Genomic DNA, 26,133 nt, shown 5'->3' on the forward strand with positions numbered 1-26,133 from the left:
TATACTGAGTATTTTACTAAATAAAAAAGGAATAAGGTATCCACACAAATAACATTAGCAAGTATGCTACACCTCTACTGAAGTAAAATAAAACTGTGAGCTGCTTGAGACCACAGCCCTACTTTGACATTTCACAGAGAATGGCTCTGGTATGTTAACCAGACCACACTGCTGACTAAGTAGATAACGACATAGTTAAATTTGCTCCAAATCTAAATCACAAATGAATGTGTCTAAGTTTAAAAACACAGAAATGAATACTTAAGACTTAAGTGGTCAGTTCTGTGTTAGGAAAAAAATATATCTATAAATAAATGACACGAACTGATTTCATCTTTAGAATTTTATTTATTTTTAAAATCTTCGTATTTCTGTATTTTTAACTTCAGATGGTCATCTTTAAATCAGTGCAGTCAGTCAATTTACTTTGTTGGCATGTGACTTTTTTGTCTTATTTGGAACTCGATGTAGCCCTTGAAATGCCCTTTTTAGTCAAAATAATCTTCTATATCAATATTTGGATCTAGTAGATCTTCTCCATATGCTGAAAGATTCATCTGGTTTAAAATTAAGTTTTCAAATGTTTCTTCTAAATCAGTTTCACCAATTAAGACCGCTCCCATCATTCGCCCATTCTGCAGGACGGCTTTGATGTACTCTTGTCCTTTGGTACACCTCAGTATTAATTCATGGTCTAAACCTAAGCCCTGTGCATTGTATTTTCCCAGCAATACAACCTATATAGAGAAAGACAAAACAATTATTTTAGTGACTATGAAAAAGAAACAGAATATGCAGTTATTTTGTGTTTTCCTAGAATGGCAAATCTAGTCACGAAAATTTACAGCTAAAAGTGCCATTCGGAAGAGCCCAAAGAAAACACTTGCATGGCATGCATTTACTCTACAGATAACACTACCATACAACCTGTACGAACATTAAAAATACCTAGTGAATATACAAATATGTAGGAGGTAGACTACATTAGCCTTGAGTCACAATTTAAAGATTTAGTAAGAAGCTGAATTTGATTTTTCATGGGCAAATTGTTTAGTCTCCCTGAACCGTATGTATATATTTGTATGTGTTTCTCCTTATCGGTAAATTAGGAGGAAAAATCCTGCCTCAGAGTGATGTACAGAGGATTAAATAAGATAATATGTAGGGGGAAGTACCTGCTCATTCTTGAGTATGAACAGCTGTTAGTTCTCTTCAAAAAGGAGGAGTGAATTGCAACTAAAACTCAGAAATGCACCAACAGGGAACAAATCTGGAAGAGATTCCCCCCGAACTATAAAATAATATAGTGAGAAGGTAGGTAATGATTATCAGATGATTAGTGATTAAGCCCAGCAATAATAACCAGGTATAAATTTGCAAGAAATGAGGAAATTTGTCATTTTTTGTAAAGTGGTTAAAGCCATATGTTTATTCATGTGAGAAAATCAGATGATCATAATTAGTTAGTTATAAAACTAACAAGCAGGGGCTTCCCTGGTGGCGCAATGGTTGAGAGTCTGCCTGCCGATGCAGGGGACACGGGTTCATGCCCCGGTCCGGGAAGATCCCACATGCCGCGGAGCGGCTGGGCCTGTGAGCCATGGCCGCTGAGCCTGCGCGTCCGGAGCCTGTGCTCCGCAACGGGAGAGGCCGCAACAGTGAGAGGCCCGCGTACCGCAAAAAAAACCCCAAAAAACTAACAAGCAGAAAAGGCACTCATCTGCTTATCTATCTTACCTTGTAGTTAAAAAATTTTGTTACATGAGCGAAAAGTTCAAAGCTGAAATCCATGTCAGTAGACTCGCCTACACTAGCTGCGGCCATGCACTTGGCTGCATACCATCCCATCTGTCTAGCCTGGGTCCACAGCCTCATCTGAAATAAAAAAAAAAGGTTATGCTATTTAACTTTTTATTATCATCATTTGAAAAATGTTATCACCTTAACCTAGTAAAATTCCTTAAAGGGGTTCAGTGCTTGACAGTCCTTGAGAACAGTTAGATCTAGCTAGTTAGGTAATTGATTGAATCATCTTTGCCACAGAAGCAATCAGCCATCCACACTAACCAGCTGATTCTGGTGTTGGTCATTCTTATACCTCATGTGTGGTAACAAATGTCTTTTTGTGTGCAAAAAATAATAACCATACTCATGGATATGAGCTTTAAGCATTTCTGGTAGAAGTGATAGAGTTTTAAAAAAAAATTCGGTCTCCTCTCTAAACAAGGTTGGGTTTGAAGAAGTAAGAGGCAGCTTACGGTAAGGGAGCAGAGTAAACTGAGCACGGTAACAACTAGAGAGCGGCCAACAGAAGTGGCCTGCGATATTACACTGCTGCACTGTTACCTAATGTATTCTAACCTCCGAGTCCCTTTAGTTTGTGTCTCGGACTATATAAAACAAATGAAGTAGTGTACTTACTGCTTCTGCAAATTAAGAGATGAAGCTTTATTAGATTCACTCAAAGTAAGAAACTCCTGTTTATTTTTGGACTTTCCTGTATCAGAGTATGAGGCACATGAAGGATATAATAATATACATATTCCCTAGATTCAACCCTTAGAGGGCTGAGATGTTAAAAAAAAAAAAATCCCATGAACTCCAATTCCGAATTGAGTTTGGGACAGACATGCCATAAAAACAACACTGGATGTCATTGTAGAGAAAACTAAAAAAAAAAGCTAGTTTGAAGCATTTTAGAATTATGGCTGAAATCACTGTCTTGTTGATGCTATCTCTGATGTATGTTAAAACATACTAAATAATAAAGCTGCTTCTTAGAATATATCTGGTTCTTCCACTACTTCACACTCCAGTTAATCTGAATAAACATGCCTACCTGTGGAGCTGGTCTTTCACCAAGATAAGCGTTGACTGGTTCTTTCATCTGTTAACATCTACCTCTGTCTCTACTCCTACTAAAACAACCCCACCTCTGGCCGCTGAGTATCTTCCTCCAGTACTTCTGCTCCACCATTACAAGGCAGGCAACACTGTCGGGGCAGGAGGAAGTCTAGGTCCAGTTAGAAGGGGGTTGTTAGGCTGAGGAATTCTGCTTACTATGGGAACAGTCTTTCAGTAATAATTCCCACGGGAATAAGATCGTCAGAAACAGAATGTATGGTTTCTAATTTCAGTTTGCTACTTTTTCATCCAAAGCTGTGCTGTCCCAAATCATAGTCACTAGCCACATGACTATTTAATTAAAAGTAAAATTAAAATTCAGTTCCTCAGTCACATTTCAAATGCTTAGTACACACATTGCTGGTGGCTACCTGACTGGATACTGCCGAAATACAGAGCATTTCTGTTATCACAGAAAGTTCCACTGGACACTGCTGATAAGCATCTGAGCATGAAAAGCAAAGTAACCATCATAATTCTTTTTAAATCAGAAGACATCCCAGTCTATTCCATCACTATATAATCACTTACCAAAAGGGAAAAATTCTAGTGTTCTTTTTGTTTGTTGTTTTTGTGACAAAAAAACTCAATGATAGCTTCCCACTTAAAGTAGAAAAGTTGGAAAACCAGAAGGCTGGATATGCTGGTAGCAGTTCCTTTATTTTCAGATGGAATCTCTGATAAAAACCTGTGACCACCTATGCCAGCTTACCTGCTGCCAGACTGGGCTGGGCTGCCAGGAGGCCGTGCAGATGTCACCTGCAGCATAGATGTCAGGAAGGGACGTGTGCATGTGATCATCCACCTTCAGGCCACCGTCTTCTCCTACATCAAACTAAACAATGTTCCTCATAAGCATACGGGGTAAGAAAAAGGAAACGTGACTTTTTCATTCTAATGTAAAAGAACAAGTCAAATTCTACACGTTGATATGCTGATCTTTAATGAGAAAAGTTGGCTAAACTGCAAAGTTTAGACAACTAAGCTGAATTTCCAGGCACTCAAATTCCTACTAAGACGAACCCATGAAATTCTTAGAACTTCAAATTCCTAAGATTCTTAGAACATCAAAAATTGCCAATAACCATATGATGACCCCACCCATAGTTACAAAAATATTCCTTAGTTTTTGTAACCTTCAGATGCTAAAAAGCAAAAAATACAAGCTGGCTTCTCTAAAAGAATCACTTTTAAGAATTCATAGGAGGTATCAGTTTCTTACCAACATTTAGATAAACTGTGCATTATGTCCCCTTAATAATGACACTTAGGCTGGGATGTTAACTGCTTAAGGACTTGAAGCAGTAAAAAAAATATTGCAAATCAAGACATGAATATAAACTAAACTGTTTTCAGTCATCTTAAATTACAGTTCTGTGCCAGAACAATGAACAATTACTCATGCTTGAGAATTAGAGATCTTCATAAACAATACTTTAAAAGTGTTCACAGTGGGACAAAAATTTTCACCTTACATTGTTGCCACAGAGAAAAGGTTCTGTATTTGGTGTAACTCCTGTAGCACTGACAATGAAATCGCAGCCATATATCTTTTCATTGGTCAATTCCACATATACAGGCCATATCTCTTAAAATAAAAAAGAAAATTATTCTCAAGTGTAATCACCACCGTCTGTAACATTATGTGAATACAGTGACTAGAAGAAAGAAAGAAAGAAAGAAAGAAAAAGGCAGGAGATGACTTTAAAACAACACCTCTTAATATTTATAGGTACATCTGCTAAAACAATTTTTAATGTCATCAGTGCCATCTTCTTATTTTGGGTATAATCGCAAAACTATGGCAGGCATTCTAAACATTTTTCCTTCAAATTTAGACAGAAATTCTAACAAAGTAAATTTAAATTGATAATACTTTATAAATTATTTCTTTAAAAATCTTTATTAATAGATTATACTCCATTGAGAGTTTAGTCTAACTAGGTTACTCACTTTTCAATGTTTTCCCTTATTATTCACATTCAAACTAACACTCTCTTTTCCTATGAAAAAATTCAAAGAATTCAGAGCAGTGGGATATCCCATACAGTAGGTTTGGGTGAGTGTATTTCTGAGTAATTCTCACAGGAGTGTAGAATAGGAATTTTAGGAGATCTGTGCCTTAGTTTCAAATTTATAGATTTCATTCTGTTTGATTTTGAGGATGTCACTTCACCTTTGCGAGTATCAGATTTCTTTTAGTTTTTATGTTTTGTCTTGATTCACAAGATATTCTGATTAACTCATCACGTTATGATGGTCAAAACATAATGAGCCCTACGTAAGATGTTACTCTTTCTACAATTTATTAGAAAATGTAAAGAGTAGGTAGTGAAAACAAAATGATTTATGTTATTAAATTATGGTTTTATTTTTACTTTTCACATTTAAGTTTTATATGGAAATATGAAGCTGTTTTCTAAATATAATAAAGCAATATTAAGTTGTCTTCTTTTAAAATAAGTGTTTATTTTTTTCTTATTTCATCACTTACCTTTGTCAGCTATAACTAACTGATTATGATGGTCTCTTGGAAAAGTCAAGGACTTCTTCTTAGAAATTCTAAATTCTTCCTGAAGATAGATTTTCTTTACTTCACACATAGTTTCAATGTGAATTTTATGAGAAAACTAAAATAAAAGAAGTACTGGTCACTATAATACTTCTAGAAAGAATGATCTGGGTTACTGACGATGAAGAAAAAATTTATAATACGCTTATAAAAACATACAGAAAAAATAATTCTTGTAGTATAAAAGAAAACACACTGAATGCCCACAAGCATGGCTCTCAGTTTCTGTTGGAAAGAAATAAGCAGAAACTCAGTCAGTACTTAAAGAGATCTAGTAGTTGAACTGGCAGGTAGCACCAAGGGCATACTTTTTACTATGAGCTTCCCTGATAATTACACGTAGATTTCTTTTAAATTACAGCTGTTACAGACTAAAAAAAAAAAGTTGATATATCCCAGATTGTTATATTCCAGAATCTTAGTAAAATGCCAGTTAGGTAGGAGATACTCAATAAATGTTCACTGAACTAAACTGAAGTTCCCAGGTTAAGAATACCATTCAGCTTAGGACCTGAAGGTGCAGGAATAAATTACTTTGTGTAATTTCCATCACAAAAATTAGGTACACTGTGAAGCCTGCCCCCTTCCAACCTACTGAAGGCTGAAAAGGTATCATACACAGTAATAAGGACTGCATGCTTCTTGCAATATTTAAATATCATAGCCTTTTAACAGCTATTAAAAAACTAAAATATCTAGTAAATAAAATGAGTAAAAGCAAGTCATCTGCTTATGCAATTAGGATGTTAAATGTGTATTTTATTTAGAATCTATCTAATAGCCTTTAAGATATTATACTACATCTAAAGTGACCTTTGAGAAAAGATTAAAATAGGACGGGTGTATTCACTAACGTCTCTGTATGGAGATCTCTGTCTCTGGAGAGTTCAATGGGGCCAAGTGGCACTGAAGCCCTTTCCTAGAACCATGGATTTTAAGGAAAGTGACCTAGCAATTCTTAGACTATATGCTTATAACCAGTCTTTAACAAACAGTTCAAGAATTTAAAATTGCATTTAGATACGTTTAAACAGTATACGAAAACATACCTCTTTTGTTCCTTTAAGATCCAACCCTTCATGCCAATCAGGTCCCAAGGCACTGCCTGTATTACCAGCATTAGCTTTGGTTTGTGCTTCCTTTTTCCTTCCTGAAGGGATAAACTCAATTCAAAATCCAAATGATATAAAAACTGCCAGGCAGAGAATTACGTTTTTGTTCAGAAGTTTTTAGGCAATGTAATAATTTTCACACATACATTCATACAGCAGGACTAAACTTATCTATATTAATCATTTTAATCATAATTTTAATATTTTGTGATGTAGAGCTATAAAATGGGTAATCTTTCAATCGAGTGTTGTGTATAAACACTCAAAAGTGTTTTATGGATGTTATATACACTGGTTAATATGAAAGGTAAGAAAATTAGACATCAAATTTTGAAAATTTTGTCAATTTTTAGTACCCCCAAAACTTACAAAATTCTTGCTCAATTTTATAAGCCAAAAGTTAAAAAAAATAAAAAAGCTCTTTTAAACTAAAAAAACTGCATTTGTTTTTAAACTCACTGCATTTTTAATAAAATTACCTTAGGTATTGTCCAACTGGAGCATCTGTCCGCAAAGATGCAGATGGGCTGGTTTACTTAATTTACTTTAAATTGCCAGTTTTAGTTATACATATTTTTCATATAAAATACATCATACACATATATAAATATATTTATCTTATAAATATTTTATACATATATATAAATAAAATCTTAAACATCACATAAGGAAATAGAAATAAATATCTATATTCCTATCCCCAAATAAAATATTTTTGCTAAATTTTCTTATAGCCTTTTTCTATATGGTTAAAAAGATACAGTTTCATCCGTGAATGAATGAGCTAGATGCTATATTTACCTTCAGTTGTATATCTTGTTCTTTTTTGTGCAATTTTAGCCTCTGGTTTTTCAGCAATGAGCTTTGAAGTCAAGAATTCAGCCGCTCCTGCATCGAAGAAAGTATTCCCAATAGCTTTATCTTTAATGGCCCAAATCACTTCACAGCCTTCAATTTCATACCTAAAGGAATATGAAAGTTAGTTGGAAGAAAAACTCTTTGTATCTACAAATAACAGTTATCTCTTAAGGCAAATGTAAATAAACTATTTTAAGGCAAACTGAGAAAGAATGATTATAAAGAGGAATGTAACACTCTTTCAGGATAATACGTGCTAAGTAGAATAAATAATACAAGAAATGTAACCAGTTTACTGAAAAAACATATGTGACAAATATATGTACTGAATATCAGGTAAAATTTCATTGCACTGAACATCACTTCAAAGTGTTCAATTTCTACAGGATAGTTATATGAATGTCCGCCAGGGTTCCCAGGAGTGAGCAGTGCCTTGCTTATTACCTAGTTATAGATTAATCAGTAATGAACGGATAGATGTTATACGTGTTATATAGCTACAATATTGAGAACAGTTGACTTCTTTGCTAACAAATATTTTATGTATTCAAAGCACATTATGGAAGGACACAGAAAAAGGAGCAAATGAGAGAGAGAAACTAAAATCTTAACTTTGTTATAACAGAATAATTACCCTGCAGTGAATTCCCTTCACCTCAGAAATTTCCAAGCCATCTAGCCAAAGAAAGATCCAGTTCACAGAAAAATGAAGGATCTTAGAGGAAGAAAGGAATGGCCAAGGAAGCCACCTTCCATTACCGTTCAGGAGGTAGCCAGAGCTCCTGCAGTTTTATCTCTAGGTTTGGACACGGAGAACGTAATTTTCTTAATATTCATTCCACAAGGTCCCTGAAGTTCATTATAATCTATCTGCTATTACTACTTATTTTGGTACAAATGAATTGGGACAATATATACACACAGTATATATGGTCATCCTAACTACACTAGGATTTTATTTGAAATTACAATGGTAATAAGAGTGTATTAGTGTTATTAATTTTTAACATTGATTTATGGTAAAAAGTACTACCATCTTTATATCTCAGACTGATGTAAGTTAGGTTATATGACTTTTCGAGGCTGATCAATAAGCAGGTGATAAAAGAAAGAAGGTTTAGTACATCTGACTTCAGATCACCTGATGTTCATGCTTTCTGGCATATGGTAAAGGAGTCCCTTGCTTTCTCCAATGGGCCTTTATTTTTCCTCCTCTCCTATGCCAGCAAAGAGTGTTTATAGTTACTAAATGTCAGATTATCTGGAGAACATTTTATCTTAACTCTGCTCAGGTCATACAGCATTGCTGATGAGCAGAAAGCAGAACACACACACATCTGGTGATAAATTTTATATGTCAATTTACATATAGGCACACAGTTACCATGAAATGATTTCCTTAATTTTTATAAACTAGAAATTTCTGTGATTACCATTTTTTTTGTATTTTAAACACAAACATAACACATATCAGAATAGCTTAAAATACTGATGCTAGACCAGCGAGCCGTATTTACTGTAAGTAGTCACCACAAGTGACTCCTGGGTGTGCCATACCTCACGAGACACCCTCTAATCCTCTTACCCTATGAACTTGTCCTCAGAAAGATGCGTAAGCATGAAGGTATCATCACCCATAGGGGAAATACTGCTTTCATTTTTAAAACCACTCTTAAAAAACAGAAGTATTAAATTTTGTGAAATTATGAAAAACTATGTTTGAAAAAGAAAGGATTAACCTACATTTGGAAAGAAGAGATAATAACTGAAATAAAAGTATACTGAAGAAAATCAACATTAGCCTCAGTGGGACACGGGGGCTATTAAAAAGCAGAAAGAGTCTGGATATGTCATTTTTCATCAAGAGAAGACAAAGGCCTAATCATTCAGTAAACCTAAACCGAGAGAATAACACTATATGGGAGCTTTCTTAAACTACCAGAGTTTACTGAATATAAAATTATGTGTTTTATATCCAAGTATGTGGTCTTTAATCTCCGACCTAAAGAAAGTGAGGAATAGGATTAAATGTTGTGAAACTGAACATTTTTGAATGAGAAAGCTTTTCAATGTGAATAATAATAATAATAGTATTAAGTTATACTTTTGGTGATAACTGATGGAGAAAATCTGTCAGGTGTACATAAGGATTTGAAGCCCCTCTTACAATAAATGTATGCCTCCCTCCTCTTGGCCCAGTTTGGTCTTGACTCCCTAGTTTTTTCTCTGCATTTTTCCATACAATGCCTCAAACTTCATAATTAAAACAATGACTGCCACACCTAGTACTCAGGCAATCCAACAACTCTTACACTGGGATTCACCATCCTCTAAAAAGGAGGGGCAAAAACCTAGTCTCAGAGTTGGAATGAATGAAAGTGAGAAAAGACAGGGCTTTGGCAGATTGCTTATTTTGATATAAATTTGTCCTCTTTTTAGTCAGACCCAACTTTCTGGCCTGAAAAATATCTAGACTATTCCATGTCAGCCATCTGCTGAAAGATAAAATCACAAAGAAAGTGAATCAATGCTCTGTAGACCACAGCAGGTCCTCAATGTTTTCCAAACTTGAAGTATCATCTTAAGATGACAGTATTTCACATTAAGGTGTTCACAATCCCCAACTTCCAAAAACCAAGAGCTAGGAGTACCACATACCCTGAAATAGAACTCACAAACACTTTGCGTTTCATCGGCCAGACAGGTACCACACATGAGTGAAGCAGGATGGGTATAAGCAATAAAAAGTCGCGGGGACTATCACCAGAAACCTCTAAAGGTGTACACGTTTTCAGTTGTTTTTCAGTACAGTATGTGCTTATAAGAACACATGTATGGGTCAAATCTAGACAGTCATCAGTGTCAGACCCTTTGAGACCTAAAGCATTCCCGAAATTCCTATGTTTTATAAGGTCAATTTTGCAACTATGAATTCCATGAAAGCTAAAAAAATAAAGTGGACTTTTCCCCTTGAAAATGTATGAAAAACAATTATATTTATCTTTGATTTTAGGATAACAAGATGCCTTCTAGTCTGTCAATCACATGAATCACAGAGCAATTCTTACATAATATTCAAATACAGGTACTTACACTAGTTCAAGTGCAATACCACCATTTCCTATGATCATTATTCTCTTAGCTTTTGTAAGCTGTTTCTGAAATTCCTGTATCAAAAAGAAAATGAAAAGAGTGTTTTGTAATAGTGGGTAATGCCTGACGCAACAGGCTTCACTGATAATAAACCTCACTTTCCCACTCTGCCAGGACACACCATCCCAATTAATATAATAAATGCTCCCTCCATGTTTCACCCCAAACTGCCTTTATAGCAAGGCCTCTTCCTGCCTTTCCTTGCCTTTTATGTCACTACATTCAGAATTGCAGCAAGAGCCTGTCTTTAGTTTACCACGTTCCCAACTATTTGACCAAATCAGTTACCAACATGACATTGATCTAGACCCTGGAAACAGGATTCTTCCTTTCCTTCTTGTCCCTCAATTGACACCTTCCTTGCAGTTACTCAGCACTTGGAACTTGCAGGAACGAGAAGCACAGCAGCACAGTGGTTAAGGGCACAGATCTAAGTCCCTGGCTCTAGCAGGTACACCAGGTGACCTTGGGCAAATTGCTTAGCCTCTCTGCACCTCAGGTTCCCCAGCTATAAAATGGAAATAACAGGTGAGTATATCTCAAGGTCTCTATAAGTATTAAGATGATAGAGATAAAGCTGTTGGGCGTAGGAAGCACATAATGTCTAATATTTATTTTAAAATGTTATTACGTTATAAGACAGCGAATTGATGCCTCCACCTCCCATCCCTCCCTCCCTCCCCCCTCCCCCCAAAAAGGATCACAATGAACTTGGAGAGAAGAAAAAATACCAGGAGTCATTCTTATGGTACTTTCTAAAGTAGAGACTAGTCCCATTGCTTCAGGATGACATCTGAATAGCTAAATTCCACCTCCTACTATGTCAGGTCACCATTTCTATTAATGGACCCCAAAACTTATTGTAATGTACAATACACAACCACTGAATTGACTTCTTTAAATTTTACAAGAAAAAAACCTGAAGTTAATTCTACTTTGTCCTTCACTGAACACAGTAGGTAAAGACCTGTAAAGAGCAGTGGACAGGGAGATGAATGTCACGAGTTTAGATTATGCTTCTGATAATAACTACTTTAGTATAGCTAAATTTCTTAGTCTCTCCATCTCAGCTGCCTCTTTGTAGGGTGGGAGTAATGACTGTCACACAGGATCATCTTGAGGATTCAGTGAATTCATATGTGTAGAGGGCCTCGCTGTAACACAGTTATGAACTCAATCTTTGATAATATGAACCTAAAGTGTTTACAAGAACATAATCCAGTTCTTCTAGTATTGTCTAAATTCCTAATTATTTAAGAAGAAAATACTATCAATTTTCAAGACTATAAAATCTTATCATGTAAATGTACAATTACCACTTCATGGGACAGAACAACAACAATGAGCTTGAGGTAAGACAATAGTATTGTGACTAGAAAACAAGAAGGTTTTTGGCAGTAAGGGTCAATGAACCCTGAAATAAATTACCAAAAGAAGTTGTACAAGGTTCTGAAGATAGAATTTCACCTTACTGGGATAGTTTATCACTGTTCTTGAGCAGAACAACAAACAAGTGTCTTTTTCAGTTCTAGGATTCTGTCATGATTCTGTATAACAAAGATCTTCTGAATACTAACTAATTTCTTTGCTGAAAAGTAAATTTTGGACATGCTTTATTTTTTGAGAAAAAGATCATTACGTCATTTAGGATGTAAATTACATACTCCTGATCAGAGTAAAATAATGAATGTGTATGCAATGTAAGTTGTAACCTTCAGCATAGACATTATTTCTGGGATATCACATAATGGAAAGAACATGAATTAAAAAACAAGATAAACTATCCACTAAAACTAAACTCAAATTGGCAGTAATAAAACATTGTAACTACTTTCTGGTTTATGAGTCATGAAACCTTTCTTCTGCTGCTACAGTTTAGGAATTGACATTATAAGTGGAACACTTTGATTCCAATGTAGAAAACGTCTAAGAAACCTTCATGTTTCTTCCCCATGACCCAGTGTCAAAATGTTACCTGAGCACTGTCTGTATCACGGATTCCTAACACATAAGGATTTCCTTCACATATCAACTTTGGTTTAGCTCCAGCACACAAACAGAGCTTCTTATAAATATGCTGATTGCCATCTTCAGTTAAAATGCACTGTAAAACCATAGAGCAACAAAGAGGAGAGGGGGAACATTTATACATAGGTACAACTGCACTTTAAACATTCAATAAGACAAAAGCAAAAAATATATTAAGGTTGCCTCTTGGTGGCACTCAATACTTTGTTACAGCAATGACAAAGCTAACTAAGCTTTGTTAGAGAATGCATTCTCTAATCCGGTGATTCTTAATCACTTTAGAAGCATGAACCATTTAAAAAATCTGATGAAAATTAGTCCTTCTCCCGTGGGGAAAAAAAGGTACATTCCCACAAAATTTTGGATAAAACCAAGGGAATCTCATGTTTGGAAAGGTATGTTGACCTTAGATTAGAAAGGAAACATTGAGAAAATTTCAAATTGAGCATGCTGATGAACGTTTCCTTGATGAACATTCTGCTCTCAATGAGAAGATACTGTAAGAAGATCTAGTGATTCTAATCATATCAGACCTTAATGGCTGTTATGGGTACAGGGGAGTAGTGAATGGTAGAAGAGGTCACAATACATCTTCTTAATCTGAAAAATCAGAAGTGCTAAAAAACAGTATTTATATTCTTAAGTACAAATAACAATCACTTTACCAGCAAACTTCATGCTGTTTGGGGATTATATTTTCATATAAGTGAAAAACATGTTAACCTTAAATCCTAGCATGTACTGGCTTTAAAGTAAATTTATATTAATTTTGAATTAATGAATTTAGATGAATCTAAAAATACATATCAGAGATCCATTGTTTTTGTTCCTTAATATTGAATGAATATCTACACAAAAGTAGAAGCATTTAGAAAGCAGGTATACATAAGCATGTGCTACTATGAGAGATGTCAGACTTTGCTGGAATGGTTTCGGAGGTTAACCTTGTGCCATGTGTCTGATTTATAAAACTTGCCAAATAGCATTTACATACCCACTGAAATATTTGTTACCCATTCTAACTCTTCAGCTACATAACAAATACATAAAACCAATAAACCAACACAGTATAATCATACAGAAATGTTACACAAGTCTTCCTTTAGATAATCTGGTTCGAATTTTAACTAATAGAAGTTAGTTATAAGCACTGACCAAATTTAAAAAATTATTTGCATTTAGCTACTATAAAAGAAACACAAAAACTTTTCATTGGCTACTGTTAAATTTTTGGAAGTAGAGACGAAGGTAAAACACATCATTTCTAATTCACTAAAGAATACAAAGGATGGATGACAGAATGCATGTTATGTAGGACACTTTTCAAATGAAACGTGTGGCACTCTGATTCACTCAAATGCCCTAATATATAAATTCCCTCACAATTCATTAGTATACTTTTGAGCCTACCTCAGTGAGCAGATTCACTGACATGGGTGTTTTATGGAACAAGTACTACCATTACAAGTATTAGGAAATGACTGCGGTGTTTGGATTCAGATTTGCAATATTTTTCTGATAAAACTCGGTACTTTTTCTTACTTTTTTTTTTCCTGTCAAGTTATTTGTTTCAAATGTGACATGTATGCTTTCTCCCTAAGGGAAAACTCAAATGTTAGCTGCTTTAGAGAAACAACTACAAACCCTACTTCCTATCTTGCCTAAAGCTCATCTGAAGGTACTGTTAATCACGCGACACTGAGACTTCCTGACATCTGAGACTGAGGTACTGCCTTTCCTGAGACTGTCTTAGTTTGGGCCTTATATCATTTTGGACTATTACAACCACCTTCTAATTTAGTTGTTGGCTACTGGCCACCTGCTCTATCCCAGTTCATCCTTGACACTGCTGTCAGATCCATCTTCCTAAAAGAGTATTTTAGCATCCCTGGCTCCACTTAGAATCTCTTTACTATTTTTTCCACTGATTATAAAATAAACTCAATATTAACATGACATAAAAAGCTCTTCACAATCTTATTTACTTATTTCTCTGGGCTAGTCGGCCAATCTCCTTTACTTATCCACACCCCAACCCCTTTGACAGTCTCACTCTTCCACATGCCCCTTTCCTTTCTCTGGGTCTCTGAACCCGTAACGTAATCTCTTCTTCCTGGAATGTCCTTCTCCACCTGGAGAACTCAATTCACCCATCTTTAAAACATAGCTCAAATATTACTCAATCTGGGAGTCTTTCTGAATACCTACCATCAGAGCTTTGATAATATTTCAACAACTGTTTTCTTCTATGGGCATACATTAAACGTACACATGGCTGTACTCCCTATGACATTGACAGCTACCGGGAGTAGGTTCTTGCTATCACTGCTACTGTATCCCAGTACTTAACACAGTGCCCAAAACACAGTGAACACTATATAAATGTTAATGCTAATTTAAAATGTAAAACCTAAAATGCCAGGCTAAGCTAATTATATGACCCAATAAACTCACAAAAAGTGTAAGTTTTTGTAATACTAATAGAAATCAATGTCACTGAAATTTATATGCTAGAGACTTGGGAGGTGGTGGAACAGGTGGGGGTCAAAGGAAGGCAGGCAAAACCTCACCAAGATTTAACAATGGCAAATGTCATTAAGAAAAAACCCCTCTTACATGTTCTTTGCTGTTCAGTTGCTTTACTCCAGATTCTATAACCTTAATGTTGGGAAAGCGATTTTCTAACATGGTATTTGGTTGTTCTTCAACATCAAATTCTTCCAACACTTTAGAAACCTGTATTAGATAAAAGAAATAAAAATGTATACTTAAAAATTTTTTTCCTTTCAAGAATTAAAAAAAAACCCTTTCATTTCTTTTTATACACTATTTATTTCATATTCATAAAACAAGAAAGTCTGCCAACTGCACTATATACAGTGAAAAGAGGGCCAGACTCTGCATTTTAAGACCTAAATTCAAATACTAGTCCTACCACTCTTGGTCAACTCAGAAAGTCACTGAGCCTCAGCTTCCTGGCCTGGAAAATTAGGGCTAACACTACTTATTTCTGTATAGTGTAATCAAACAGCTTATCTATTTCTTTATCCTTGTAGCTCTCTCTCTTCATTTACTAGCTAACCTTATTGTGATCTACTCTTGGGACTCTTCTTTCCTCTTCTCCAAAATCATCAGCATCCTCTTGGACTCACTTTCCATCCTATCCCACTAAGACTCCATTGTGGATCATTTCCTTCGAATGATGTGCCATGGATTTGGGGAAGGATTTTCCCCAAATCTTTCCTTGCTCTCTTATCCTTAACCATTAATTACCCTGAAAATGCCCAAGCACAGACCAAATTACTTGCTTTCTCTAGTCCTATACCCAGTCTGCTATAGAAGTACCACACACCTTTCAGACTGGTATTTGGCCTTAAACACTGCATGGAAATGCTACTGCATGGCTATAGCAGTTCTCAAACATTTTAGTCTCAAGACCCCTTCACACCCTTACCAATGATTGAGGACCCCGATGAGCTTTTGTTGAGTTACACCTAGCAATATTTGCTGCATTAGCAATTAAAACTGAGAAATTTACGTATTTCTTAATTCACTTAAAAGTAACAATAAAAACATGTTACGCTGATATAACATACCGTTAATGAAAAATATTTTTTTCTAAAACAAAACAAATTAAGTGAGAAGAACAGCCCTGTTTTACATTTTTGCAAATTTGTTTAGTATCTGGCTTAATAGAAGATAGCTGCATATCTGCTTCTGCATTCAAATTGCTTCTACCTTTAAACCACTGCAACGTTGTTTTGGTTGAAGTATCAATACATGAAGAGAGTTCAGTCTCACACAGATATGCAGCCCTTTCAGATAATTGTACATTCTTCTTGATGCCACACTAAAACTCAACAAGTGATGGTTTCTTAAAGATAGATGAAATGTAGAATTTGAAACCGTATCAAGAACTTTTCATACTGTGACTGTGAAATCCATTAGTTTATCCTGCACTTTGAGTGGATCCTGGAACATCACACATCAGTCGTTTGGACAATACTGGTTCATTAAGTTAACAGAGATCTTCCAAATACTGACACATTTCATATCAATAAATATAAAAAAACACATTCATTATTATCAACAATTTCATGAGAAAAGTCTAAGTACTCTAAGGCTCACAGTGAAGAACGAGTTTTCCAAAAATCTAATTTTTGCTTGAAAGCTCTAGTTTTGTCATAATGGCAACAAGTACCATCAGTTGTTTTCTTAAAGTGACAGGCTCATTTCATTCATTTTCCAAACATGAATAGCCAGTTTGTCAGCTGTTCTTTCAAGTGAAATTGATGTTCCATGAAAACAGTAGCTAGTTCATCTTCAACTCAGCAATCGCACAACTGCTTTTCCTTGAGACAACGTTGTACTCGTTGTATGCCGAAGAGCTTTATGCATACGTCGCATTGCATCATACAGAATATCAAAAAGATGTGTACTCAGGAGTCAAGATTTAATAAAACTAACATGTTTTTTTACTGGCTTTTATTTTTTTCACTAACTGTGTGGCAGTGAAGAACAAAATGGCTACCAATTTAAGTAGCCACCACTGCTTTTATACCATCAGTGCAAATGTCAACATAGTGAGAAGAGCAATAACATCTTAGTAACATATTCCATTCCGTCAGTGACTTTTTCAAACTTTCACCAGTCTAATATTCCCTGAACTTACTCTATCCTCTTTATTCTCAGTAAATCACCTTACTTGTAGGCACGAAGAGACCACTAAGAACTCTGACTACTTCTTTCCCACTATCTAGACATTTCTTTGCTAGTGTCCACCTTCCCTGACCCACTCCCACTATTTCAGAGTCAATCCATTGCTCTGTGCTCCATATCCCATCGCCTCTCACCTCCTCAGGACTCCTTCCTTGTTATATATTCCTTGCTCTCCTTCATCTTCAGGCTTCCCCACTGGTTTCTTAATCTCAACAGGTGAACAGGCTCAAGTGTTTCCCACCGTAAAAGAATAAAACTCAACTTAACGCTAGACCTTATGTCCTCTTTTTGCTGCCACTCTATCTTTTCTACCTTTGCAGCCAAATTTTTCAAGAGAGAAAAGTTTATGCTAACCGTCACTTTAGAATTTCCTTCCATTAATTTCTCAAAACAGTATAAACTGTCTCAAAGTCACCAATGATCTATACTAGAAATAGCTACTTTAGAGCCATCATCTTACCTGACCATTCCACAGGATCTGACACAACTGACCACTCCTCTTAGTTGAAAGTTTTGCCTTCCTTGGCTTTAGGGTTACTGCTCTTTCACAGTTTTCCTCTTAGATCTAAGCCTAAGAAGAAGGATGGCCATTTTTAAGTTCTCCTTTCTCTCTGACCTCCGCTTAGTGTTCCAAGGACACCACCACTGGGCCCATCTTCTTCTCCCGGCATGTGTCCTTCCTGGGAGAGTGCAAGCCAGGCCTGTATCAGCTGACACTGAGACAATGGTGAATACTAAATTACCGTCTCCAGCCCAGTCTTTTCACTCGCTCTAAATGCTCCAGCAGTTTGGCATATCTACATTTAGATAACGTGCAATTTCGCATCATGGCACACAAGCCCGTCACCATCTGGCCCCTGCCTACTGGTTCAGACTTGCACTCCACACGCCAGCAGTGAACTGGTCCCTGTTGGGGCATGTTTCATAGCTACACATTTTCATGACCTCGGCACAGGCCTACCTCCACTCGCGCTCTTACAAACACTGTAAAACCATTTTCAAGTCTCAGTTTCAATGCAACTTCCAATGTAAAGGCTTCCTTGATTCGCAAAGGCAGGCTTCGGCACTCCTTTACAATGTTTTCTATGTATAAAAATAAATATGTATGTATTGGAATATTACCTCAGTTTTTTTGCCTCTATCAGGATAATGATCATATTGTATGACAACTATTTCTTGCATATCTGTTGTCCCAGTAGAAAGTAATCATTCTGAGAAACTGACCATGAGGGCCCTACAGCCAAAGTGCCTAGTTTCAAAACCTGACTTTATGCACCTCAGAAATTTACCTAACCTCACTGTGACCCATTTACCTCACCTGTAACATGGGGATAATATAACGACCTACTTCACAGGGTTAAGAATTAAATACATTAATATATTTAAAACATTTAGAAGTATAGCATAATAAGTACTCCATAAATGTGAATTATTATTATTATTAATCCTTTTTCTCCTTTAAAAATTACACAAGTCATGAACATGTGCTCTTTTTAACACTAAACAAATAAACAATACATAATAAAGATTAAATATTAAAATTTATAAAAAAGATTATAAAAAATTATAAATTATAAAAAAAGATTAAATATTAAAATCCTTCTTTACTGCTCTTTAAATCTCACTTTCCCCTTACCCCAGGGATAACCACTAATGACTTTTTGACGTATGTTCTATACTTTTAATCTCTATAGCCTGGGTGCCTAGCACACTGGTTGGTAAATAATCTAGGTGCTCAATAAATGATAACAAGAATGCAATTTCTGACTTCTAAACACTAAGAATAACTGACATTTGCAATATTTATTTTAATTCACTTTCACATAGATTAGTACATCTTAAGTTCACAATCTTATTAAGCAAGGAAGATATTATCCTAATGATGCAACTCAGGTCCAGAGATTTGCCAAGGTTACATAGCCAGTAAATAAGAGTTAGGCCTAGAACCCAAGTTCTTTTCCTTCTACTGTACAACACTTAAAAAAAAAAAAGATTGGCAAAAACTAAACTCGGGTCTTACAGCTCTGGGATCATTACACCAAATTAAGTCTTCTGTAAAGACATTAGAAGACTCAGCTATATCTCTCTCTATCAATGTATGTACTCTTAGCCGTAACTGAATATATACTTTTTGCTTTTAGAAATTAAGAGCCATAATTTGTTCTCTGGTTCTCCCAATCCCATAGTTCTTTTGGCTGTACCAAAGGTTCTAAGATATCTTACATATCTCTAGGCAGGTTATAAAGAGCAACATATGGCACTAAATTACCCTTGGTCTTAGGGGCTTATGTAAATCTTAGGGGTTTATATATGAGAATGGGGTAGGTTAACCGTATATTGATCTCTTCCCTGGGAGACAATATATAAAGAACTTTTATAAAACATACTTCAAGATTGGAAAGGTGTGTTTGTGGGAGATGGGTAGGGAGAAGGTTGCTTTTCCTCTTTAACATCAAGTCTCTAACCTTTACATGAATAAATAATAAATCTTAGACAAAAGGCTGAAAGAAAAAAAAGATACAATCTATTATCAGAGTATTAAAAGGGAAAACTTCTAATGAATCAAAGACTATGTTAATAGTCTTCATTGCAGTGTGGGAAGAAAAGATTTATGTTTTTCATCTTTTTATTCATTTATTTTTTGCATAGGCATTATAATATTCACAATTGTAGCACTGTAGTACATGTATACAATTTATAAATATAATATTAAAATATGAGCTCAAAAGTTTTTAACAGGTGAGGTACAGGATCAGAAATGTCTGGAGACCACTTTTCTTTGATACTATGACCCAAATGTTCTCAGACTCCTATTATAATGTTATAAAGTGTGTAAAATAAACTCACAAACTACAAACTGTTCTGAGATGCTTATGACACATCTGAAACATTAATTATCTGCAAGTGTAAACTTGGCTCAAAAGCACTTTTCTTCTGACTTGTAAACACACAAACATATATGCACACACACATTTATAATAAAGATACACAAATATATTTGCATAAAAATACACACGTATATGTGTGTAACATCTTTCCTCAAAAGATACATTTTCTGAAAAGTAATTCTGAGTGGGACAGAAAAGATGGGAGAGAAGAAGAGAAAACTAGAAATTCAGTACCATTTCAGGTGCTTTTGGTATTCAATCTGAACAATTTTAAACTTTGAGCTATGATTTTAAAATGAGTATCAAAAGAACATTTGTTATTTTAAACAATTAAAATACTACAATTACACTAACTGCTATTTGAGTGATTGTAGTTTTTAAAGAGTAATACTAAGAAAGTTATATAAAGGTTCTTACCTGCTTGAAATTTGTAACTGCTTTAATAACAGGAGAAGCTGTGATCAGGAGAATATCTTCTGATGGAAAGTGAATTGCCAACTTATTAAAAAAACAAGTAGGAAAAATATGATAAATAACTAAGCATTACTACATATGGCATGGTGGGGTGAGACAGGGATAATGCAATTTTAATAATGTTATTAACTTAGGAAACTAAAAACTCACTGTTCTTCCTCTAAAGGTCTTGGTCATATTTATGGGGTAGTGGTGAGTAATGTCCCCCTCTCATATTGTTAAAATGAAAAATACATTTACACTAAACTCAACAATTATCATGCAGAGGATGAGAAGAAACTATCTTCTTAATTAACAGTTAAACCAACTTCTATTTATTATAAAATAATAATTTCAATTGCCTTTAGTAGAATGAAATTAAGCAAAGCTTCAATAAAACATTTAAAAGCTTAGCACCTTTCCCAAGTACTTCTATAATATTTGACAATATTATCACTCTCTCCATCTTGCTTTCCTCTGTATATTCTGTAATTTATGTCCCCACTTTCTGTTTCCACTATTATGCTACTAAAATCACCTTGAAGTTAGCCTTCCAGTTTCATATTAACCAGCTTCCCCTGCTCCAAACACATTGTAACTAATCATCTTTCAAATTTTTTCATTTGATCATATTACTACACTGCTCAAAATCATTTGACTACTTATATAAGTCTTTGTTAAATTCTTAGCACGATTTATAAAATCCTTTATGATCAGGTCTCTACCGCTTTCTGGCTTCATCTCTGGTCATCTTCCCCAAGCAGCAAAGCTTAAACCATACGCTTTAAGCTTTGCTGCTTCCAGATGGCGCCACGCTTTTCCACCTGAGATTACACTGTTGCCTCCCTTTGGAAAGTCTGTCTTTTCTTGTCTACTTGGTAAACTTTTTACTCATTCCTCTATATAGGCATAACTCAGAGATATTCTGGGTTCGGTTACAGACCACTGCAATAAAATGAATATCTTGATAAAGTGAGTTGCATGAAAATTTTGGTTTCCAAGTGCATATAAAAGTTATGTTTAGGGACTTCCCTGGTGGTGCAGTAGTTAAGAATCCGCCTGCCAATGCAGTGGACACGGGTTGGCCTGGTCCGGGAAGATCCCACATGCCACAAGCAACTAAGCACATACAACAGAACTACTGAGTCTGCGCTCTAGAGCCTGTGAGCCACAACTACTGAGCCCGCGTGCCTAGAGCCCATGCTCCGCAGCAAAGACAAGCCACTGCAATGAGAAGACCACGCACTGCAACACAGTGGCCCCCGCTCGCTGCAACTAGAGAAAGCCCGCATGCAGCAACGAAGACCCAACGCAGCCAAAAATAAATAAATAAATGTTATGTTTACACTATAGTTGCCAATATTAAGTGTGCAAAAAAAAATGTGTTCTTAAAAAATGTAATGCCTTAATTAAAAAATACTTTACTGCTAAAAAATGCTAACCATCCTCTGAACCTTCAGCGAGTGGTAATCTTTTTGCAATAGTAACATCAAAGATCATTGAGCACAGATCACCATAACAAATAGAATAATCATTTAAAAGTTTGAAATACTGTGAGAATTATCAAAATAGGGCACAGAGACACGAAGTGAACAAATGCTGTTGGAAAAATGGTGCCAGTAAGGCTTGCTAGAGAGGGTTGCCGCAAACCTTCAATTTGTAAACAATGCAATATATTCAAAGTACAATAAATTGAAGGGCAATAAAATGAGGTATGCCTGTACTAAGACAAAAGGACAACTCCCTTAATAAAGGATACTTTTTTCCTAATCCACTCCTTACCAACTCCACAGGTACCCCTAAGGTAGTGAACACATCGATGAAATGACTGACTTACTTACTTTTACTTATTTATTTATTTACATGACTCACTAGGCTGTGAGTCTCTAAAAAGGAGGTACCATACTCTGTTTGTATTAGTCTGATCAGCCCTTAGTACAGTGCCTGGATTATAGGTGTTTACCCAGAGAATAAATGAAAACTACACATCCAAAGATTAAAAGTCAAGGGAAAATAACCTCTTCAATTTCTTATGACATCAGTGATGTCATAAGAATATTACATCTGTTTACTGTTTACCAACAGAATAATCCAGTCCCTTTTGGAATACATGTACATGTATATACGTGGTCTGATTATTCACTATAAATCAGAAAAGCATATCCTCACTGCATTTAATCCCTTGCCGGTTGTTTTTAAAAACATTACTAGAGATGATACCTCTTCTATCTTGGGAGTCCAAAGTATAGGAAACTTACGTAAGGGTTTCTTTACCATTCAGTTATGATGCACTAAGGACTTGGGCAGCCGTGCGGAAGCGGGATTCAATCAGCTAATTAAGAAAGGGGGTCGAATTTTCTGACCAAGAACTTACTAGTCGTAACCCGCCCCTCCTCCCCATCGGCTTTGACATTACTAGGACCAGAGCCGGGTTCAGTCCGCTTTGCGTTTCCCCTAACAACTTGCTCGCCATCGCTCCTCCCTGAGGCGGAAGCGAAGCCTGCGAGGTACTAAGGACATCTGGGGCCACGACAAAGTCTCTAATATCTGGGAGCAAGAAGGAGTAAAAGGGGTAAAAGGAAGCGGCTAAAGAGCGACCTGGAAAAAAACTACGAAAGGCTGGCGGGGAAGGAGCCTCAAGCGCCACCGCTTCCGGGATGGAGGAGAGGCGGAGCCGCCTGCGCGCCCCCCTTACCTGCTCCGCACAGGTGACACCCGCGATGCCACCCCCGACCACCACGAACTTCCCCGCAGTCGTGGGCGAGCACGCCGCCTCCATGCTCTCGAACGCCCAGCGGTTTTAGGACTACAGTGCGGAAGCCGGAAAAGTTTACAGGCCGGGAGTGGGAGTGGCGGGGGGAGGCCCCTTTCGGCGCCTGCCCCTGAGAATCCGAGCTACGGGTGCCCGGGAGCTCATACTTAGTCTCTTCGCGTATCGGCCGGGGCTACGTTTCCTAAAGCGCAGAGGCGGCTTGGCAATTCCGGGGTTTTGCGTTATTATCGCCACAGCTGAATGTATGTTTTCCCACAAAAATTTAGTAAAGATAAGACAAAAACCAAAGTAAAGTAGGTGGGTTGTCAAAAGAGGCTTGGCAGGTTGTCTAAAAACAGACCAGTATTCCCACGGAGCAGACCGTTCTTAGAATAAATGAAGCTCTCACTGTTCGTTCCTGCGGGAAATTAAACACAGCCTCAGCTCTTAAACTCTTCCTGGTAGAAGGAACATAATCCTTCCCTACTCTTAACCTAGCAAGCTAAGATTTTATATTTTGAAAGCACATTCTTCATAGACACATTAATCAAGACAAAAGCAATACTACTATTGTTTTCTAAGAAGTTATTTACATTTACAATTTTGACCTCAGCAAAAATTTCCCATAGTATATAGACTTGCCATTTTGTCAAAATAAAAGAGCGTTCTTCCCCAATTTTCAGTAAATAGCAGCATGTGTAAAGGCTGAATTAAATATTACCAATCTAATTTTTAAAAACTATTTTTACCATATTCATATTATTATTCACCATTTAATTGTTTTACTATTTACTATTACCTTTGCTGTCTCATATAATATTTCCCCTGAGGGTTGTATTATAAAATTAAGAAGGTACTATTTCTCTAAATGGCTCACTCAAAAACTGGCAGTTATCAATCCCCCTTTAATTCTTTAAAACTCTGGAAATAACCAGCCTATATAAACGAGAAAACCTAACACATCTAATTACAGATATTTACTGATAGCTCTAATAATTATTGAGTTTTGATTTACTAAGTTAAATAGTAGGCACTTTAATAAGTGATTCTAAGTCCAATTACTCTCTCAGGCAAGCAAGCAAAGCATTTCTAGCAAGAGGAAATTGGACTTTAAACCCATATAGATCTAGTCTTGTTTACTTCTCTTGCTCCTTTTTTTTTCACACGATCTCCCTCATCTCACTGTGCTCTAGCTAGGTTGAACCACACTTGCAGCTTCCAGGATATGGCATATTCTTTAGTTTCTGAGCATTTGCACATAACTCTTTCTGTAATGCTCTTTCCCAGTAATTTTCCCTAGCTAAATCCTCACTGACCTTTGGTTTAACTAGCCATCACCTCCCCTAAGAAGCTTTATCTAATGTCCTCCAAACTGAGCTGGGTACCTCTTGACTTAAAACACTTTATTTTACCTATTATAGGTCTGATTCCCCCTTGCCACACCCCAATCATAAACATCATCTCAGGGATTACTTGTCTCTCTTTGAATCTTCAATTATTTGTGAGTGTCCATGTAAATGTGCTGAATGAATTAGTAAGTGGGTGGAGCATGAGACTTCCCTGAAGTCCCTTAAAAATGTATTAGATCCTCTGGTATATTATGACAGCTATTTCCTCTTTGTGGAGGGCAAAGAGAAGAACAGACTGGAACTCAAGTTCCCAGAGGAAATGGAAAGAGACCAGATGTAGATGAGAGGGAGGGTGGCCCTGGGAAAGGAAGCAAAGCAGGGGGAGGCTCCTCTCTCAAAGGAGAAGGAATGGTGACTCTACATTTCTCCTTTTGAAAGCTGGCCTATGTCAGGGAAGGATAATGATAAGTCCTAGCTGCCTCCTTCACTGGCTTGAATATTTAACTTTTAGAGATTCTAATGGTTAAGGAAGAGCACTAAGAAAGAGCTAGCAATGCATCGCACTTTATAGTGTTGATTGATTTAAATAAAAATGCACTCTGGGTGTGGAATGGGTTAAATTAAGATAAGTTAAGATAAGTTAAATTAAGATAAATTAAGATAAGATATAGGTACCTTTGGAACATGGATTCCTCAGGGAGGACAGGAATGGGTAGGGGTTGGAGAAGAGGTGACTTCAGAGAAAGCTGGTCTAGAAATGAGGGAGGCTTCATGCCAAGGGGTAGGAGAGCAGCAGAGAAGCCAGAACGTCAGCTCCCTTTTAACTCTTTCTGGGATGCTTAGGAGTGAGCAGTACACCAACTTAGTGGTTGTTTTGGAGGAGTGAAAGAAAGACCAGTTTATCGCTAGATGTTCTGGTGTCCGCTTAAAGGTAGAAAAGAATAGTGGGCCCTGGAGTAGACCAGGACAACTTCACAGAGGAGGTAGGGTTTATACCGAACCTCAAAGGCCCAGAAGCATCTGGGTAGGTTGAAAGGAACGATCTGGCAACCCAAGTGGGAAATATCTCGAGTACCAAAATGTTCATGGCTGAAGTGAGCATGGGAAATATAGGAGATGGTAAAAAGAAAGGGAAAAACAGTGGTTGGGGAGTCCAGGATTCATCTGGAAAAACTGAAGGAGATAAAACACTCTTTATCTCACTTCTACTTCCTTAACTTTTCTTAAAGGTCATCTCTAACTTATAAAGTATTAAGTAAAAACCTAGCTTCCCATTCTTCACCATGCTGATTCCAAAAAAATGTCTAAAATAAGAGGGTTTAGATTAATTTATTGAGCTGACTGA

General features: G+C 36.4%; 1 protein-coding gene across 1 annotated transcript; it reads right to left on the reverse strand.

The window, feature by feature from the left end:
• Nucleotides 1-328: 328 nt before the first annotated feature.
• Nucleotides 329-23,588, reverse strand: PYROXD1 (pyridine nucleotide-disulphide oxidoreductase domain 1). Its single transcript, XM_065887816.1, has 12 exons — nucleotides 23,383-23,588; nucleotides 20,652-20,732; nucleotides 15,244-15,363; nucleotides 12,575-12,703; nucleotides 10,540-10,613; nucleotides 7,390-7,550; nucleotides 6,526-6,626; nucleotides 5,399-5,534; nucleotides 4,380-4,492; nucleotides 3,617-3,739; nucleotides 1,738-1,875; nucleotides 329-737 (listed from the first exon to the last, which is right to left on the reverse strand). The coding sequence occupies exons 1-12, from the start codon at nucleotides 23,464-23,466 to the stop codon at nucleotides 489-491; spliced, it is 1,509 nt and encodes a 502-aa protein (XP_065743888.1). The 5' UTR covers nucleotides 23,467-23,588; the 3' UTR covers nucleotides 329-488.
• Between the last annotated feature and the right edge of the window lie 2,545 nt (nucleotides 23,589-26,133).

This window comes from Phocoena phocoena, chromosome 11 (assembly GCF_963924675.1).
Source record: "Phocoena phocoena chromosome 11, mPhoPho1.1, whole genome shotgun sequence".
NCBI classification, from domain to species: Eukaryota; Metazoa; Chordata; class Mammalia; order Artiodactyla; family Phocoenidae; genus Phocoena; species Phocoena phocoena.

Coding starts and splice junctions, on each gene's coding strand:
- PYROXD1 (XM_065887816.1), bottom strand. CDS start 23,466: ATGGAGGCGGCGTGCTCGCCCACGACTGCGGGGAAGTTCGTGGTGGTC. Junction 10,614..12,574: donor GTGATACAGACAGTGCTCAG/GTAACATTTTGA, acceptor TTTTTGATACAG/GAATTTCAGAAACAGCTTAC. Junction 7,551..10,539: donor GGTATTGCACTTGAACTAGT/GTAAGTACCTGT, acceptor ATATTCCTTTAG/GTATGAAATTGAAGGCTGTG.